We start from the raw sequence: 17458 nt of genomic DNA, 5'->3' as shown, positions 1-17458 counted from the left end.
AAAGGTAGGACTTCCACAGATTATGAGCAAACTCATAAAAATATATGGATAGTGTAGATTATTTCATTTTACACTTCCTGTGTATCTATGTTTTATTTTGACCTATGGAATCATTGTTTTGTCTTTTTTCACTATATTATATTACTATTTGTTATTAAGGTATTGGACTTTACAATGAAAAATAGATTTTGGTATAAAGTGCATTGGTTTTATATAGTATTCAATATACTGCAATATATGGATGAAATCAAATGAAACAAAGTGAAGAAAACTTTATATATAGAACTATTGGATCTCTTTAATCTTTTCAATATATTTTATACATGAGTTTGATAAAGGTTAAATGGTAACTGATTAACCTACATTATTCATGTGTTTAAATTAAAATTTCATATACCATAACGTTAAATACAAAAAAAAAATCACAATTCCCAACGTGTTACGTAATGCATTTTTCCGTATAAGGAGTCAATCCCAATAGGTACAACCCCTCGTCAGTCATAGTCATAGAGTCACAGGAATATTATTAGATAAATGAACCAGAACGAACTGGCCGCTGTGACGCGGATTTAAAAAGGTGACATCCTTAGACCACATTTAATGAACTTAAAAGGGCCGTTCTGATTTTCCCCTGGTGGTTTACGTTTGCACTGCATCCAGCAGAGGGTGCAGCTGGTTGTCATGGCAGCAGTGCTGGCGATGGTTTGTCCTGGGAAGGGCTGCAGCATTGACTGTCGTCCGATCCTTACCACCATCTCAGTGAAGGGCTGTGGAATAACAGAACTGGTCAACACCACCGAGTGTACTGGACACTGCTTCATGACGGTAAGAGAGGATTTACATTTATACAAGTATAACGTTTCAAATCACGTGGTTTAAGTGACATACTAATACATGTTCTCTGTAACTCTATTAGTTAATCTAAATGTGCATTTATTCATATTTTGTTTCTAGAACAGAATGTTTTACTGAAATGTTTTTTGACACTAAGGAAGATTTGGCAAATGGTCACTCTATTTGGAAAATCTCTACTAGTTCCAGTTTTTTTGTTGGAAGTATTTTATTAGAAAGAATGATCCACGGTTTAGCTGTAATTAATTATTATTTTATTTAATTATTTATTTAATTATTAATTAAACGCCATGATTGCTTTAGCACAGCCACGTCGGTGGTAATTTCACATCCAAATGAAAACAAGTAAAAAAGTTGAATTTTAACACTACACATCCAGTAATCTAGGCAGCAACGCGACAGTTACAACATTTGTGTGTACATTTGTCATACTGTTTCATTTTATTTTTTTATGAAGCCCAGTGCATCCTCTACTTTACACACTTCCATTAATGTGTTGTTTTTAAATCCAGGATCACAGCTATCAAGGAAATCGGCAGCAGCAGAAGACGTGCAACGGAGACTGGACCTATATGTTTAAACGTATTGATGGGTGTCCAGAGGAAGTGCCCTACCCTGTGGCCATGAAATGCAATTGTGCTGTATGTGATCTAAAGACCATGGACTGTGGACGGTTTGTTGAAACTATACCAACATGTGATCCATTGTTAAAAGAGTAAATGTACATAGTTACATTTATTGGCTTCAATTGGCTGGAACTGAAATAAACAGACATTACTCAAGTGCACTTTGTGTTATGTCTTCATTTTATCAAATGAGGAAAGCAAAAACAAACTGCTTAACTGTAATGATAAAAAAAACCCATCAACCATCATAACAAGTCCGTGTAAACGTAAGGTGCCACTGCTCAACAGCAATCAAATGTATTAATGTTAAGATGCACATACATGGTTCCAGTTTTGCAATTGTTCTACTACTACTTATTGTGACTGTGGAGATCTGTGCGTCTCTGCGGTATGTACTTGTCATATTGGTTTTCAAACAACACATCATTACATTTGCAAAACTTTTATTGAAATGTTGTGTGTAAACATTTCCTTTGCTCTATCCCACTACTTGAATTTTGTATGTAATACAAATTTTCATCTAGTCAACTGCGGTGTGGAAGTAGCAATGTGAGTAGCAGTTTCAATCACAAAACATTTGCCAGCTCATTGTGATTAAATGAATAAGTCCCACAGCCCAAGGCAAAGGTCAGAAATCATAAATCTCTATTAGTTATAAAACTGCAGCCAAGAAAATACAATGATGGTAGTCCTGCATCTACATCAATGCCAAACGCTAATTAATTGTTTATTATTCATTCTTATTCATCCATCATCCTCTAATCATGCCAAGATGATCAATCAAAAAGCAACATTTTCACATCTTAATATCAGTACAGGCAATCCGCTCGTGTCTCTAAATAGAGTATCCCTGGGAGGAGGGTCTGCACCTCGTCCTCTCTAGAGACAGAAGAAGTGAATTAAAAGCTTACAGTATGAAATAAATAATTGTTTTCACTATTAGAGTAAAGAAATGAGCAGCAACTCAGGTCAACAGGTCAGCCATCTATGCAAAAACTTTATTTACACAAAGTACAATATGAATGTACAGAATATTTTGTATAGTATAGAAAAAAAAAACAAAGCACGGCCCAAAAAATGAACAAGAAAAACGTATTCTTTACAATATTTCACTTCAACAGTTTTCATAGGAACACTTTCCACAAAAAATCTTTCACAGTGACTGGTAACTAAACTGCAAACTTATTCCGTATGATCTCTCCACCTTCCACTTCCACCTGCTCGTAAAGCCACTTCCTATCACAGCGGCATTCCACACCACACTTGCGTGAGCCACACTCCGGGCATGGATAAAAACAGCCCATACAGTCCACATCCAGACAGTCACACATGTCGTTGCCATTAGAGATCAGTCGGCCTTTGTTGTCATACACTCTGCTTTTGGCTGCAGTATTCTGCCTGTATAATTTAGAGGAGAAATTGCAACAATGTGAAATCTAGTTAATGTAACTTAGCACAAAACATTTAAATTGTTTTGCCTTTAATCCAGTCTTTCCTCAATTCCTTTGAGGGAAGACTGGATTAAACTGTGTTTTTTACCCGTTTCTTTGTGTTTCTTCGAGTTTAAATCATCCTAGAATTTTCATTTGATCAGAAAATGTGTGCAATAGGGTTAAACCACTTTAAAATGTCTCACCTATCAGAGAACTGTTTTCCTCCACGGCCTCCCCGTCCACCCTGAGATTGATTAACAAGTACATTTGACATGCTGAAATTGTTACACTGCTAATCATGTTTGTCTTTTTTGACTACAACAAAGAGTACAACAACATTACAACTAAGAGGTTACTGGTTCTTAATCAATAGTAGAGAGTGAGACAGTAGCATGAGGAAGCTCACCCTTATTCCTCCCCTTTTGTCTCGGCGCATGTTGGCAGTTTCTCGAGTTCTGTCTCTGTCCACTTGTGCTACTGTTGGACTTACGTTGTTTGCCTCCTTTGGTACCACAGCTCTTTTTCGTAGTTCAATCTGTGGATTGTCACAATAAATCAAATGTAATTTGCTCTAATGACCTAAACAGGAGGAGGTAACATCTGTTCGATATGTTCGAAGTCTGCACCTTTGATGAATCCTGCCCATGGGTGAACAGCGTAGGCACTGCATCCTCCCTCAAAAACTGTTTGCCGTCGTGTTCTCTGAAGCAGTCTGTCCGAAAATGTTCTGAACAAAGGCAGGTATTTGGTGTTGGTATAAAGTTTTTCAGCCCCAGGCTCTGCACCCATTTGTTGGCAAGTTGAGGTTTGCTGAGTGGAAACCTGGCACAAAGAAGATACAAAGACAGAAGAGACAGCTTCTGATCAGACGGCCTACAGCATGCACAATTTTATAGCTGTTTGTAATCTGCAACATAACACTGTGGTGTTGTGCTGTTTCTTTTAGTAACGTTTTTGGTGCACTGCAAGGATTCAGACATTTTTATAATGACGTCTATAATTTACTTGAGGTAATGGCGTTTAGAATTGGTGGTTTCTTAAGATAAACTACCGATGAACATTATTTCCATGAAACCAACCAGTAACCATACTAAATTCCACCAGATTCACGTGAGCAGACTTTCTCCCAATGACTCTGTATGTATTCACAACACAAGAATACAACAACACACAATACACATTCAAACGAGAACAATTTTAATGTAGCATAGAACAAGATCCCACTAATATTAATTAGGTTAGAGCTTTGTTGCCTTAATGTAAACCCACCTGTAAAATCGTATTTCTGATCCTTTTACAAACTTGTTGTTGCACCCAGTAGCCGCGCAAATAACAGGCATTTTTCTCTATAATAATCTATAAAAAAATGAAAAAAGCTATCCTAAGTGTGCATAAAGAAGAGCAAACGAGAATATGTTGTACGGTTCTTCCTCGTTTTCAAAAATAAAAATCAACTTCCGGTGCTATCTCGGACGTGTCTGCCCTCTATCTGCAGTTCTCAGCCACTTTTTTCTTCTGTGGCTGCTTTTGGGTGTCAGCGTGTAACGCATGTGAACTGCTGCCTCTCCAGGCCAGTTAAGAGGGTGTTATTTGTATTACTGCTCCCATTCAAATATTTTTAAAAAGCCAAGTCCGATGTAACAAAAGTTCACACTAGAGCTGTTTGTGCCGCCGTGGTCCACGAGGGAAACATACATCAGTTAAGGATTATACTGTCACTCTTTGCATCTATTTTTTTGTGATTAAAAACGCTTCCTGTTGCGACTGAACGAGCCTAAGGCACAGCGATCCGGTCGCTACATCACATGACAGTTGTAGCTTTGTGAGCTAAAACGCTAGCCTCGGTTGTCTAAACTGCTGTCAACAACGTAACCCGACTGAACAAAGTAACCTGACTGGACCAAGAATTACTTTCCAAATTCTTCGACTAACGTAAGTCAACGCAAACATCGGTAAGCTGATGACCTTACTAAAGTGAACTCGATAGAAGGCAATGCCTAACGAGTTAAGCTAACGTTAACAATATGGGCCTTGTTTTAGATGGACTATTAAACTAATCCTGCCTAATCTCACCTAATCTCACCTAAACACTTTTATATAAAGGTTATCCACAAGAAATTAATAACAGCGTCAGCGTCAACTTGTTTATGAGCACAACTTGACGTTAAGTGCATGTTAGCCCCCAGCTCACTTAGCAGCACTTGTTAAAGTAACTAGAGTAGAGATAGTGCGGTCAAAACAAATACGACATATTGTCGTTTCAAGCGTGTGTCTTAACAGGATATTTATCACATGTGCTTAGGTCAGTTTAATGTGTAAACAAAACCAATACTTTGACGCAATAGTGACTTTAACCAAACATAAAGGCCAAACAGAAGTAGGCAACAGGGTCTAGGCAGAGCGATGTTGTTGTGATGGATCATTTCCTTGTGCATAATGCTGGTGGTTGTGTGTATTTTGAACCCTTACCAGTTTGTCTCGTTTTTCTTTTTCTAAACAGTGTTTGACTTGACATGAATATAAGTCAACCTGCTTTCAGCAGTTGTACGTCTTATATCTATATCATCTTGTGACTCTTGTGGACTGATTTATTTTGAATGTAGACCCTGATAGGTCTCCACAGCCCACGCAGGAGAAGTGAAAACACTGGGTGGGTCTGCTGAAGGGCCAAGTTTTTGGTGAACTACTTCTGTTCTCCCATCTGTTTTTAATCCGTGGGAACATTCATTTTTGGGCGTCTTAAAACACTGACTTTGACACTTTTACAACAATATTGCTGACTGAAAAATCCCATTGACATTTAACAACCAATAACAGGCCCCATAGACAATAGTCAGATTTTGAAACAATGCATGTCTACTGCCATTTACCTTTGAAGCAGCATTGGTTTTATTAGCATGTAAAAGAAACACTGCACTGTTTGTGTTTAACACCAGTCAACACATAACTCTGTTCAAATCTGTTCAACGTCATGTAGATACCTCAAATCAGATTGACAAAGTAGATTTTACTCCATGCTTCTGCTGATTGTTAATAATGAGATTAAGAAAAAAGAAGCAAAGTGTTAAAGTCTTAAAATCTAACCCATTGGTTTGACACTGTGTTTAATTGATTTCTGCTGCTGTTTTATTTCCAGCTGCCTATAAAAACATGAACATGGGCTAGGTGGTTGACTGATAAGATTTAGGGGACATTGGACTGGAGCAGAGTTCAGTGTGGAGATGACATTATCAGAAAGGGAGAGAGAGTAGAAATATTTTACAACCAAAGACTGTTAGTTCACCTAATAAAACCTGACAGATGAGAATATAAAATGACGGCACTCATCATCATGTAAATCATGCTGTAGTTAAATTTGTCCATTCTGTTTCTGATGATCTGTGGTTCCAAGGCTTCTGAATGTCAAAACTGTTGTATTTTCAGCTGATCAATAGTTAAGCCTCATCTTCATAAGTACTTTATGCTGTTTGTAATGCGTACTGTTATGCTTTCTGATTTTTCTGTGAGGACGACTATATAATAACAGCCTTCACCTCGGGCAGTGACTCACAACAGTAATGACATTTAAAAGAATTGGGGAAAAGACAAGTTCATCTGACTTTTTATTTGGATATGTTGTTTGGTAAAGTTAACCACTTTAATTGTCAAAGTGAAAGGCTGTAACACCGCAGCACTGTGGGGAGTTAGAAGCCATGCGAATGACCGACAGTAACCTCCTCTGTTTCCTCTTTCCACCCCTCCCTCTCCCACTGTCCCCCATAGGGCACTGTGGAAAGGACTCTTCTTATTCTCTAATCACCGTCTTCATGATATCAACTCATTATAGCTTCCACCCAGTCAGTTGCAGAGGTTTTTGCCATTGAGGCTTGTTAGGCGAGCAGGTTCTCCATCAGAGCAGGGATCTTGACTGACTGTGGTGTTGGACTTGATTGCTGAAATGAATGGCCAATAAATGAGACGTCAACTTTAGAGGTAAGGTCAGTCCAACACTGTCATTCGCCCAGCTAGATTTTTCTAAACTTTAAATTACAATGTGATTTTCTCATTTTTATTTTGGCTAATATAATGGAGTAAATCTGCCATGAGGTGTCATTTCTTGGAGACATGAGCATTAATAGATATTTTGTAATTTTTTGTAATTTATTGTATAATTTTGTTCTGATTAGTGGAAAAGTTCAGTAAATTTATCATGAATGAATGTATCATCATCATGTCACAGTGAAGAAGAAATTTATGGCAGCTGACACAGACTCAGCATACAATAATTATAATGTAATTTCACACAGTTAAAAGTGTTCATCGGTCATGATCATGTCCATAAAATGCACTATACTCATCATCTTTTGCATTTTTATTTGCTGCCTTTCTGTTGTGTGTCCTCCTTTTTTATAACAGGTATGTTTATGTGCTAGTGACATGTAGTCAAGATATGGAGCTGTTTTTTTGGGCCTAGAACAATATTTTCAGTTTCTTTGTGTTGCATTTCTCTTTTAATTTCTTCATGGTAATGAAAATTATACATAGTTTTAATAAAATGACATTGTGATCAGAGGAAGCTGCATGGTTCATGGTTTTGTGTAGTGATTGTAACCTGTAAATTTTAAAACTAAAATGTACTGTCAATGTTTTGTGCTGTGTGAAAACCTCCGTACAAAATGCCTTAATTACAATACACAATACATTCAGTTTGAGCAGAGATATTGATTTTTGTACTTGATAACGATCAACCTTAGTAAAGAGTACTATAATCAATGAGAAAAATATAAAGACTTACTGTATTTAGGATGTCAATGTAGAAAAGTCCCACACTGTTAAATATTGAATTCAGAGAATTACAAATGCTATATCTAATGATTGAAGACAAAGTAGAACATCTGGGTTTTCTCAATTCACAGGGATTACAGTTGCCCCCAAAAAATCATGTGTCATTGTTTGCTGAATCAAGTTCCTGAAATGCACATGACAAACTTTCATTTCTGCTTTGGCTGCCATTTGGTTCACTTTGCGTTGCACATGATGTGGTTATTTTTTATCAATGGTCTAAAATAATATTTTCTAGGAACTGCAATATACAGTGCAAAAATTTCAATGTATTGTCGTCAACAAGACATCTATGTTTTAATCTGATCCCTAATCCATATATAGTAATGGTGTTGTACTATTGACTTGTGTCAGTGTAAAACTATTCTATATGGAGAGAGGGAAGCAAGCATTAGATTTCTTTAGGAGACTTGTTTTTTTCTTTTTCCCTTTTTATAACACTGCACCGTGTCCTGATTGACTCCTTTGTCTTGACAGGTACATGTTGATGTCGTAATGACAAGCTGTTGTGCAGAAGATGTCCACGCTGTCTGTGACTGATATCTCTGATGTTGGTCATGGTAAGAGCAGTCTCTTTTACCCATATTAGCCAACATGCTCTAACCTGCTCTCAAGTTAGCTTATTTTATTTTTGTGTAAGTAGAAGGCACATCAACTGCTGTCTGTATTTTAATGGGTGTGAAATGCTAAACAATTGGGGCAGACACTAGTTGAAAACACGCATCACATCACTGACTGTTAAGATGATACATTTGTGAAATAAATTTTCTTTTATGCAGTGTTTGGCAGAGGGAGCAGTCTTAATACATTTATTATGTTCCTAAATGCCATGTTTACAAATATTTTGTTACAAAAAATACCAACAAATATACATGTTAAATATAAATATAAAGGCCAGTTATTTTGCCTCTAAGCTGTTTCATCTTTTATATATGTTTATATTCATATTGTGAAAAAAACATATCTTGTAAATAACAATAGAAAAATACATTTAAAAAATAACTTTTTTGACAAACACTGTGTGATGCTAAAGGTAGACTAGTCAATGACTAAGATGTTTTTTCTCCTCTATGAAAAGAGAGTAAAGTGTTTGAAGGGAGCTCTGAGCTGCAGCTGGACTGCATGGTTGAGGAGAGCAGTGGAAGCTCCACAGTGAAGTCTAGTGGTCTGCTGTCACTTGCTGACTTCTCCCACTCCAATGTCTTTCACACTGGCCCTCGCAACGGGTCTTCACCACCCGAGATGAGCAGCTCTCTGCCGGTGGAGCAGCGTGACATCAAGCTGGATCCAGCTGTAGTTGACACGTCTGCCAGCACAGGTGAAAACAACATCACATTAAAAAAAGCAGTAATGCATGATTTTATTATATAAGGATCTGTTTTGCATTTCAGGATGCAATTGCTTTCACAAATCTAAACACAAATCAAAACGTATGTCTGTTTCTGGTAATGTCACTGAATATAAAATATTCAGCAGCTACTGTACCTTCTTTAAAACTGACCTTAGATACACAAGTTGGACCAGACAACCATTATAAGGATGGTTTTGATATGATTTGGTCAGGATCATATGTTTTTATTTTAGCTTGTTGTTTTACCTCAATCTCTGTTTCTTCAATAAAATTTTAAACCATAGATAAGCTAATAGAGTTTAAATTTTTTTTTTCATTTCACAGATGGTCATCCAGTGAAGAGAAAGAAAGGGCCGGCACCCAAGATGCTGGGCAATGAGGTGTGCAGTGTGTGTGGTGACAAGGCCTCGGGTTTCCACTACAATGTTCTGAGCTGTGAAGGCTGCAAGGGATTCTTTCGACGCAGCGTCATCAAAGGTGCAAAGTACAGCTGCAAAAACAATGGGCGCTGCGAGATGGACATGTACATGCGCCGCAAGTGTCAGCAGTGCCGCCTCCGCAAGTGTCGCGAGGCAGGCATGCTAGAGCAGTGTGAGTTTATTAATCTCTAATGCTTAAGAAACAAATTTGACGTTTGTCACACACAGAAGCCCTGACCTTTATGTGCCTTAGTCATGATGTTCTGTAACTTGGTAATAGGTGTGCTCTCGGAGGAACAAATAAGGACAAAGAAGATGAAAAAGCAGGAGGAGGAGACGGCACGCACCTCCACGGTTGTCACCCCCACGCTGCCACAGGAAACGGCCTCACTAGATCCTCAGCAGCAGGAGATGATAGAGAAGCTGGTGGCCATGCAGAAGCAATGCAACAAAAGGTCTTTCCTTGACCGACCAAAAGTGACAGTAAGTCAATAACTAAAATCTTGAAAAAACCTGGAACATTATTGACCAATTTGTTGAAAAAAATTGAAATGCTCAAGTTATCATTGAAAATATGTTCTACTCACTGCAAGGAATGCCAATCTGTTATGTTATAGTTATAGTTATGCACACACATGGGTGTTTTCCCTTTGTTTTTGATGGACAATAAAGCACATTGCCTTTCTGCATCCAGCTGGCTCAGCACCCCATGTGATGCTACCAGCTAATCAATTTTGAACTTTTCTTCAGAGCAGCTTAAGTTTACATTTGACTTTATAGCTACAGTTTTTAGTGACCTTTTAGACCCCGTTTAGGACTGAGCATCTAGCAGCAGATGTAATGACATTCCAAACAGTGGTGATACTGGTCTGTGATTTAGACTGTGTAGTCAAACAGTGTCATTAACACATTTTGAGTAGTTTCCAGAAAAAATGTGGGAACCCTGAAGTTGGTAGGGTTAAGTATTGATTCAGTTTCATTAGGGAACATTTATTCAGTGTTCAAATTAAAATCCTTCCTATTTGTCACCTTTGTGCATTCATCAAGCCTTGGCCACAGAGTCAGGACCCGCAGAACAGAGAAGTGCGTCAGCAGCGATTTGCTCACTTTACTGAGCTGGCCATCATGTCCGTTCAGGAGATTGTGGATTTCGCTAAGCAGCTTCCTGGTTTCCTGGAGCTCACCAGGGAGGATCAAATCGCTCTGCTGAAGACTTCCACCATTGAGGTTAGTTGTGATCAATAGAGATTCACTGATACTCAGTTTTCAGCTTTAAGCTTTCAGCATGGTGTCCTGCAGTTGTTAAATACAGAGGTTAAGTTTTAAAAGAAGATATCATCATCAAAATCTGTGATTTAAACTTCAACTTTATTTTTGAGCAAATATTAAGTCATCTTTTGTCTTTTCTAGATTATGCTGCTTGAGACATCTCGAAGGTACAACCCAGCAATTGATAGCATCACATTTTTGAAAGATTTCAGCTACAACAAGGAGGATTTTGCCAAAGCAGGTGCATATTTTTAAATGGTTATGAAATGATTTAGTACAACATGAATATAAGCTGTTTTCAGTTCCTTTGGATTTGCTTTTTAAACATATTTATAGAGTTAGCTAATTTATTTTTTTTTACTTATACAAAATAAACTTTTTCTCATAATGCAATAAAAATGGTTAAAATTGTTTTCATAATAGAATGTAGCATTCATTGTTGCATAACTGCTTCACATCTCTCTCTCTTTTTTTCTCTCTCTCTCTCTCTCTCACCCTCAGGGCTTCAGTTTGAGTTCATTAACCCCATCTTTGAGTTTTCAAAAGGAATGAATGACCTGCAGTTGGATGAGGCCGAATACGCTCTGCTCATTGCTATTAACATCTTCTCTGCAGGTCAGAATTTGAGAATTATTTATGTCCTTATAATTGGATGTTTTTCTACATGTTTTAAAATCAGTGTATATGTATGTGTGTGTTATTTTGTTTGTTTGTTTGTTTTTGGAAAGATCGCCCAAATGTTCAAGATCATGATCTGGTAGAAAGGCTGCAGCAACCATACGTGGACGCTCTGCGCTCTTACATCATGATCAAGAGACCAAATGTAAGTGCAGAGTGGTTTTTGTAGCCTCCTGTCATGTGACCAACACTATGTCAGCATAACCTATCCTCACAACAAGCACGTTGGCCCAGAGTGGTTGTGAAAAGACATGGCTTTACTCAGTAACACTGTTTTTTAGTTTATTATTTTGCTTTTTAGACAGGTCAGTCAGTGTGCTGCCTCTTAATAAAAACGCATAGCACTATAGTGCTGAATACACTAATGTGTCCTCTCTGGGTTTGTTAATTTGTTTAATTGAAACATTTAAATGGTGCAATTTTGTTGTAAAAGCTTAGCTTTCTTTTTATTCATCTTACTCCATCTAATAACTTAAGATATGTTTTTTCTTTCTTTTTTTGTAAAGTGATCTAACCTTTGTTGCATTAACCTCCTCAGGATCATCTGATGTTTCCTCGTATGCTGATGAAACTGGTCAGTCTTCGTACATTAAGCAGCGTCCACTCCGAACAGGTCTTTGCTCTTCGACTCCAGGACAAAAAACTTCCACCCCTACTTTCTGAAATCTGGGATGTCAATGAATGACTGTAAATTTGATGATGTACTCTTTGGCTTTATGACATCATCATTGAAGGACACCATATCCAATTGGAAAACTGACATCTCCCTGTTCGTCGGGTCAGAGGCTGGTTGGTCGTTGCTCTTTACTTCGGGACTGAGTGGTTTTGTGTTCATTAAGTGGAGACTTAAACACCAAGTTTTCTTTGAGCCTTTTTTTATTCCTTTGTTTAGATGCTTACATGATTGTGGCGAAATTGAATACCAGCATCTTAACTCTTAAGCATTCATCTTTGATTTAAGGTTTTTTTTTTTTAATAATGTCCATCTCATGCACAGTTCCTGCATATTCTAGTTGAGGTGGGGTGAAATGAGTGGAATGAATCCACGTAACAGGTGAAATTGGAATTCAGATAGAACGGTTCATGTCTGCTCCTCACCTTATTAATATCTGAGTACAATTGTAAGACATCAGAATGGTTTTGTTTATTGGGACATGGAATAGTACGTAATTTCTTTTGACGAAAGTCAAGAAATCATTTTGTGTAGATGCTCAGGTAAAGAAATGTGATGTAGACATCTAGGACTCAGTGGCTTCTTTAATTTAGATGACTAAAGTTTTCTTCTACTGCATTATGTTCCCTTTGTTTTGTTTTTTTAGTTAATATCAATACATTTTTACACGTAATTGTATATTTATTTCATGAAGAAAACCAGTAAGTGAATACCCTTGGAGATAAATCCAACAGATTGTACAATCACATACTAACATATTAAAAGTAAAATTGTTGATAGGCTTTATCTTTATTTACCAGAAATTATGATTTCAGCTAATTGTCTTTGTGACCTTTTGCCTACTGAATAAACTAATACTTAACCATGGCTTCATTGCCATGAGGTTTAAATAATTGCATTACAGGATTTATTTCAGGCATTAAAAGTGTGAGAAATGTGTAAGAACAGATGGAGACAATTTGTTTTACTTTGAGAACCTTATTAATTTTACTTGAAAACGTACTATACTTGCACAGACATCAGGAACGAACTGATTGTCTGATCGGAGTAAAGAAAAATATTAAATACAATAATTTTGAGAAGTAACTGCAGAGATCTTGCAGTGTTCTGCCTGTGATTCTATGCAGTGGTAAACTTAAAAGGCTGTAGAATGATTAATAGAGATATGATGATTAGGAAATCCCAGTTATATAATTTCACACTCTTATTGTACAAGGTTCACTAATAGGAAAAAAAAATCACCAGATCATGGCCTTACATTAATCCAATATAGACATGAATGACCACAAACTGCACTTGAATGTTTCTTTTAACCGTATTTGTCACCTAAATAGAACATTGTTAATTTAATTAATTTTTATGCATGTTAACATTTGATATAATCTTATTCATGAAAAAGATGGAAATAAATTGAACTTAGGTTTAAAGACAAGGTTTGATTTGATTTATTCTTGTCCCTAAGTACCTTGTGATGGATATATGGAAGTTAAAACTTGACTAACCTATGTTTTGTTACTGATTTTACCAACATGTATGTTTTACATAGATATTGTTTTAGGTTAAATTACCAAAAGTGGTCAGATCTTGTTTTCTAAGAATATAAATTTAGACTTTTGTCTGCAGCAAAGTGGAGAGTTAGTATGCATAAAACCCAGGTTTAAAGGCTTAAAGGGACTGCTGTATGACTTGACACATCTTCAAAAAGTTAATTGTGTGTCTTTTGTTAAAAGCATGAATAGATATTTTATTTCTTGACATCAATGGGGACAGAACAACAGAGGTCAACTTTGTCCTGGTGACTTTTGATCATGGATTTTATCATGGATTTTGCCTCTCAAAGATTGAATTATGTTTTTGAGATCACTTTTCTACACCCCTCTAATTCTTAAAAGGATGTTTAGATTTATTTTAAACAGATAATCAGAGATTAACAATGTGCAGCACTTTAAAACCATGCAAGTGATTTATTTAATATATCCCTGCTACCAATACTGTCTTGTGCTACACTCTCTTCAAGTGAGCAAACTTAAGTAATAGACTGTTCTGTTTTCTTTTTTTTGTTATTGTTTTGCAGTTGATGTACATTTAACTCTGTAGGTCCATGTTGATTGTATGCTGTACATAGTGTAATTGTGTAATCTGATCTAATTTAATATTTTCATCAAAGGTTGACACTGTAAACTATTGGTTATACAGAAATGCAGAACTATTTTAGTACATGTAATTCCTGAAGACCTTCTGTTTTTTATGTATAGTATAAATTAAAGCTATACTGTAGTGCTAACTTGCTTGAAAGCAGACTTGATTTGTTGTTTTGACTTCACATTTAGCATTTTTTTTTAATTCTATTTCCTTCCTGTAAGCAACTTAATGTTGAACCCGGCCCACTTAATGTGTAGACCCTGCTAAACAATCCTCATCTCCAGCAACACCTGTAGTGGTGACAGGCAGTGTGCAAGCTATGTTTATATAGAGAAAAATAAAATTATGCTTACTTGAGGTCCAATGTATATGATTTAGGAAACATAAGTTTACATCAATTCATGATTTATTATATATATTGTAGTCACCATGAGGGGAGCTGCAGCCAATCCCAGCCATTACAGGGTGAGGGCTGTGCACATCAGCCAGTTCGCCAATCCATTGCAAGGACAAACTCACATACCTCAATATGTCAGTGTGTCTTACCTTCTCCCTAATCCGTATGGTTTTGAGTTTTGAGAAAACCGTGTACTGTACCTAGAGAAAATGTACACAGCAGGAGAACACGCAGAGGTCATTCAGGAGTACCATTAATTCTATTAATCTTTATTAAGCCCACAGCAGACACACATACTACGTTACTACATTGTTACTGTGTTTTAATGATTTAGAGCTACATAAATTATATGCCTATAAAATTACGTTGATTTACAACATAGAACATAACCACTAGATGGTGCCCATTCACACACAATGTACCTTTAACTTTGTTGTATTAACAGCAACCCTGTAAGGTTCATGGTGCTATAAAACGATATGGAAGTGTTGTAGGACAATACAGTCCTTGTTCATACATAACCAAAAATGACGTGTGAGTTGCCCGACCGAAGAAGAGAGCGCAGTGAATACGCTTTCTTCGTTCTTTCTCGTTGCTTCCGTTTTCTACGTACAGTTCTGCGAGTAGGCGGAAGTCCATTTGGACTGACGATGCTGTTGAAGTGGATGTTGTGAAGGAAGCAGGTTCATACTGAGTGAGCGACTCGATTCCTGGAGGAGGAGGCGGATACTGAATACGCATCATTAAAAATGCTGCCAGTCAGTTAGACTAAGCAGCTTGTCTCCCTAGGTATCCAATGATACACTGCTGTCTAAAGACAAAACTACCGAATTCAGACGCTTTTTCTTTTCCCCTCTGTGACCAAGGAGGATCCCTTACAGACAGGCCGTCATTAGTGCTGGCTTCCGAACGAACATTAGCTGCTAAGCTGCTATCGTAAAAAGGTAAGTTCTCTTAAATTTACAACACGTATATTATTCGAAACCATCTACTGCAATCAAGCCATGTGATTTAAATCGAGTTTTCACTGTCGTCGTGGTTTGTTACACGAGAATAAATGTACATATTTGAGAGAACAATCGGTTAAGCTAATGCTAGCGGCTAGTTGGCTAATGACTAGTGGCGTACCATCCGCAGTACTTAGAGGGGGGGTGAGAGGATGCATCCTTGAGGATGACCGACGAGGACGAGCTAAGGCTTCGTTAAATGTCAATAAAATCAGAAAGAAAATAGTTTAAGGTGTTACTAAGAGCATATATTATGTCTGCTTCATCTATTTTACTGTTAATATCCATTAGACCGTTCTCCAATGGGAACAATTATGTGTATGTAAGTGACACCCACTCTTGAAATGTCATTGAGGCCTCAGCCCCTACCAGCTTCCATAGCATCGTTGATGTTACAAGTCGTGACATGTAAAACCCCAGTCTAAATTACGCAAACAGTAGATTTAAAAAATATATATGTTACTAATGTGTACATGAGGCTAATGTCTTACAAATGTTTTCAGAGCAGTGGTGTGTAAAATGTGTGAAGATTTATTTTAAAAAGTTAGTAGTTCTGTTTTTAAATCTTAAGCCTTCCAGTAATTTTATGTAATACACAATGAGCTAAGCTTCCTTCCCTTTACTTAACATCCATCCTGTTCCTTTGACATGGCAGCTACGTGATGTTGCTCCATCCAACCGCAGTTAGCAGTGTAATCTCATAGTAGAACAGATAGAAAATAGCACATGAGAACGGCAGACTGACATTTTCCAAGTCCTTCAATTTTAGTACATTTGAACCTTTTTTTCCTAGAGAAATAGTGTAGTTGTTCACTTTGAAATGCTGCGACTAGAATACTGACACATCTTTAAATCGTAATCTCATAGATCCTAGAATTAAAAGGAAATTATAGTACTGCACTGTCACTGTCAAATGAAACTGAAGCTGTTCACTTTATTATTATTATCTCCTGAGATCAGATTCAGAGAAAATAGAGGTTGAACAGACAACCCTAAGACCTTGTCTACTCACCTCTACTTGATACTTGATAAAGTACACTATAGTACACTATAGTTAGATATTCTGTATTTTTATTTACTAAATAAAACGTGATGAAAAACAAGTTTGCCACAAATAATGTGTTTATGCTGTTATTAAGTGAATATAACTTTCTAGTTGCAGTTCTCTCTATGTTTCTGTCTGCCTTTGCCTCCGCTGCCTCTATCTTTTTCTATCTTTTGTTACTCTCCCTCTTTCTTGTTTTCTCTCTTTTGGTGTGTCTGTTCATCTGTCTCCGTTCTCTCTTACTCTAAAAGTGTCTTTCTCTCTGCCTCTCTGTGACTGTGATTGGTAGGAACAGCTTTCCATATTAGAGATATATAAATCATAACTATCTCCTCTCTGCTTACATAACCAATCCGTGCCATCTGTGAAACAAACCAAGCAAGTATGTCTACTTTGTCAACCTGCAAATTATTCTATTTTTTGATGATGACACACTAGTACAGTGGATAATTGTTAATTATTCAGCTCAGTCTTTCAAACCAACTGATAAAGACGTTTTTACATTATGTGAAATTAATGCTTTGGCCCTGCTACGCAATGGACCCTTTCATTTTAGTTGTTTACTAATGAGCACAGATTTTGTTTTGAGTCATAAAACTGTTGTGAAATAAAGGGATTTATTGGTCCCATAATAGGTGGTAAAAATGAAGGTTGTTGGCTAAATGTGAGGCATATCTTTGTTGAATTGTACAATGCATTAGAAAAACAGTTTGTCCTTGGTGCTTGCACTGATGCCTATTAACTA

General features: G+C 37.0%; 4 protein-coding genes across 22 annotated transcripts in view; 3 read left to right on the top strand and 1 right to left on the bottom strand.

The window, feature by feature from the left end:
* The window catches only part of LOC103398633 (gonadotropin subunit beta-1), a 16951-nt gene extending 15312 nt beyond the window's left edge, over nt 1-1639 (top strand). Inside the window, exons 2-3 of one of the 2 annotated variants that reach the window (XM_025053711.1) lie at nt 661-825; nt 1365-1639. In XM_025053711.1, the coding sequence (XP_024909479.1) occupies nt 661-825; nt 1365-1571 (372 nt within the window). In that variant the 3' untranslated portion in view covers nt 1572-1639. The remainder of the gene's footprint in view (nt 1-660; nt 826-1364) is intronic. The other variant, XM_025053712.1, reaches the window with a different exon arrangement.
* Nucleotides 1640-2449: 810 nt separating this feature from the next.
* arl14ep (ADP-ribosylation factor-like 14 effector protein) lies at nt 2450-4391 on the bottom strand. The gene is made up of 5 exons (XM_008337300.3): nt 4181-4391; nt 3538-3733; nt 3318-3446; nt 3115-3155; nt 2450-2876 (listed from the first exon to the last, which is right to left on the bottom strand). Exons 1-5 carry the CDS (start codon nt 4249-4251, stop codon nt 2648-2650), a joined length of 666 nt encoding a protein of 221 aa, XP_008335522.1. The 5' UTR covers nt 4252-4391; the 3' UTR covers nt 2450-2647.
* A 125-nt stretch (nt 4392-4516) lies between these two features.
* nr1h3 (nuclear receptor subfamily 1, group H, member 3) lies at nt 4517-14406 on the top strand. Its single transcript, XM_008337302.3, has 11 exons — nt 4517-4843; nt 6674-6883; nt 8210-8292; nt 8811-9050; nt 9408-9674; nt 9783-9985; nt 10550-10729; nt 10913-11012; nt 11273-11386; nt 11500-11594; nt 11988-14406. Exons 3-11 carry the CDS (start codon nt 8250-8252, stop codon nt 12132-12134), a joined length of 1389 nt encoding a protein of 462 aa, XP_008335524.1. The 5' UTR covers nt 4517-4843; nt 6674-6883; nt 8210-8249; the 3' UTR covers nt 12135-14406.
* A 775-nt stretch (nt 14407-15181) lies between these two features.
* madd (MAP-kinase activating death domain) overlaps nt 15182-17458 on the top strand; it is a 35241-nt gene continuing 32964 nt past the window's right edge. For 4 of the 18 annotated variants that reach the window (XR_003049029.1, XM_025053703.1, XM_008337288.3 and 1 more), the window contains exon 1: nt 15185-15605. The gene's annotated coding sequence lies outside the window, so the exon portion shown is untranslated. Of the gene's footprint in view, nt 15606-17458 lie in introns of all 18 variants that reach the window. The other 14 variants (XM_008337291.3, XM_017030820.2, XM_008337299.3 and 11 more) reach the window with 9 other exon arrangements.

Source organism: Cynoglossus semilaevis, unplaced genomic scaffold (genome assembly GCF_000523025.1).
Source record: "Cynoglossus semilaevis isolate Cse_v1.0 unplaced genomic scaffold, Cse_v1.0 scaffold1431, whole genome shotgun sequence".
Classification (NCBI taxonomy): domain Eukaryota; kingdom Metazoa; phylum Chordata; class Actinopteri; order Pleuronectiformes; family Cynoglossidae; genus Cynoglossus; species Cynoglossus semilaevis.
The sequence above is the reverse complement of the archived record's forward strand: the minus strand, read 5'-3'. Positions and strand labels throughout refer to the sequence as shown.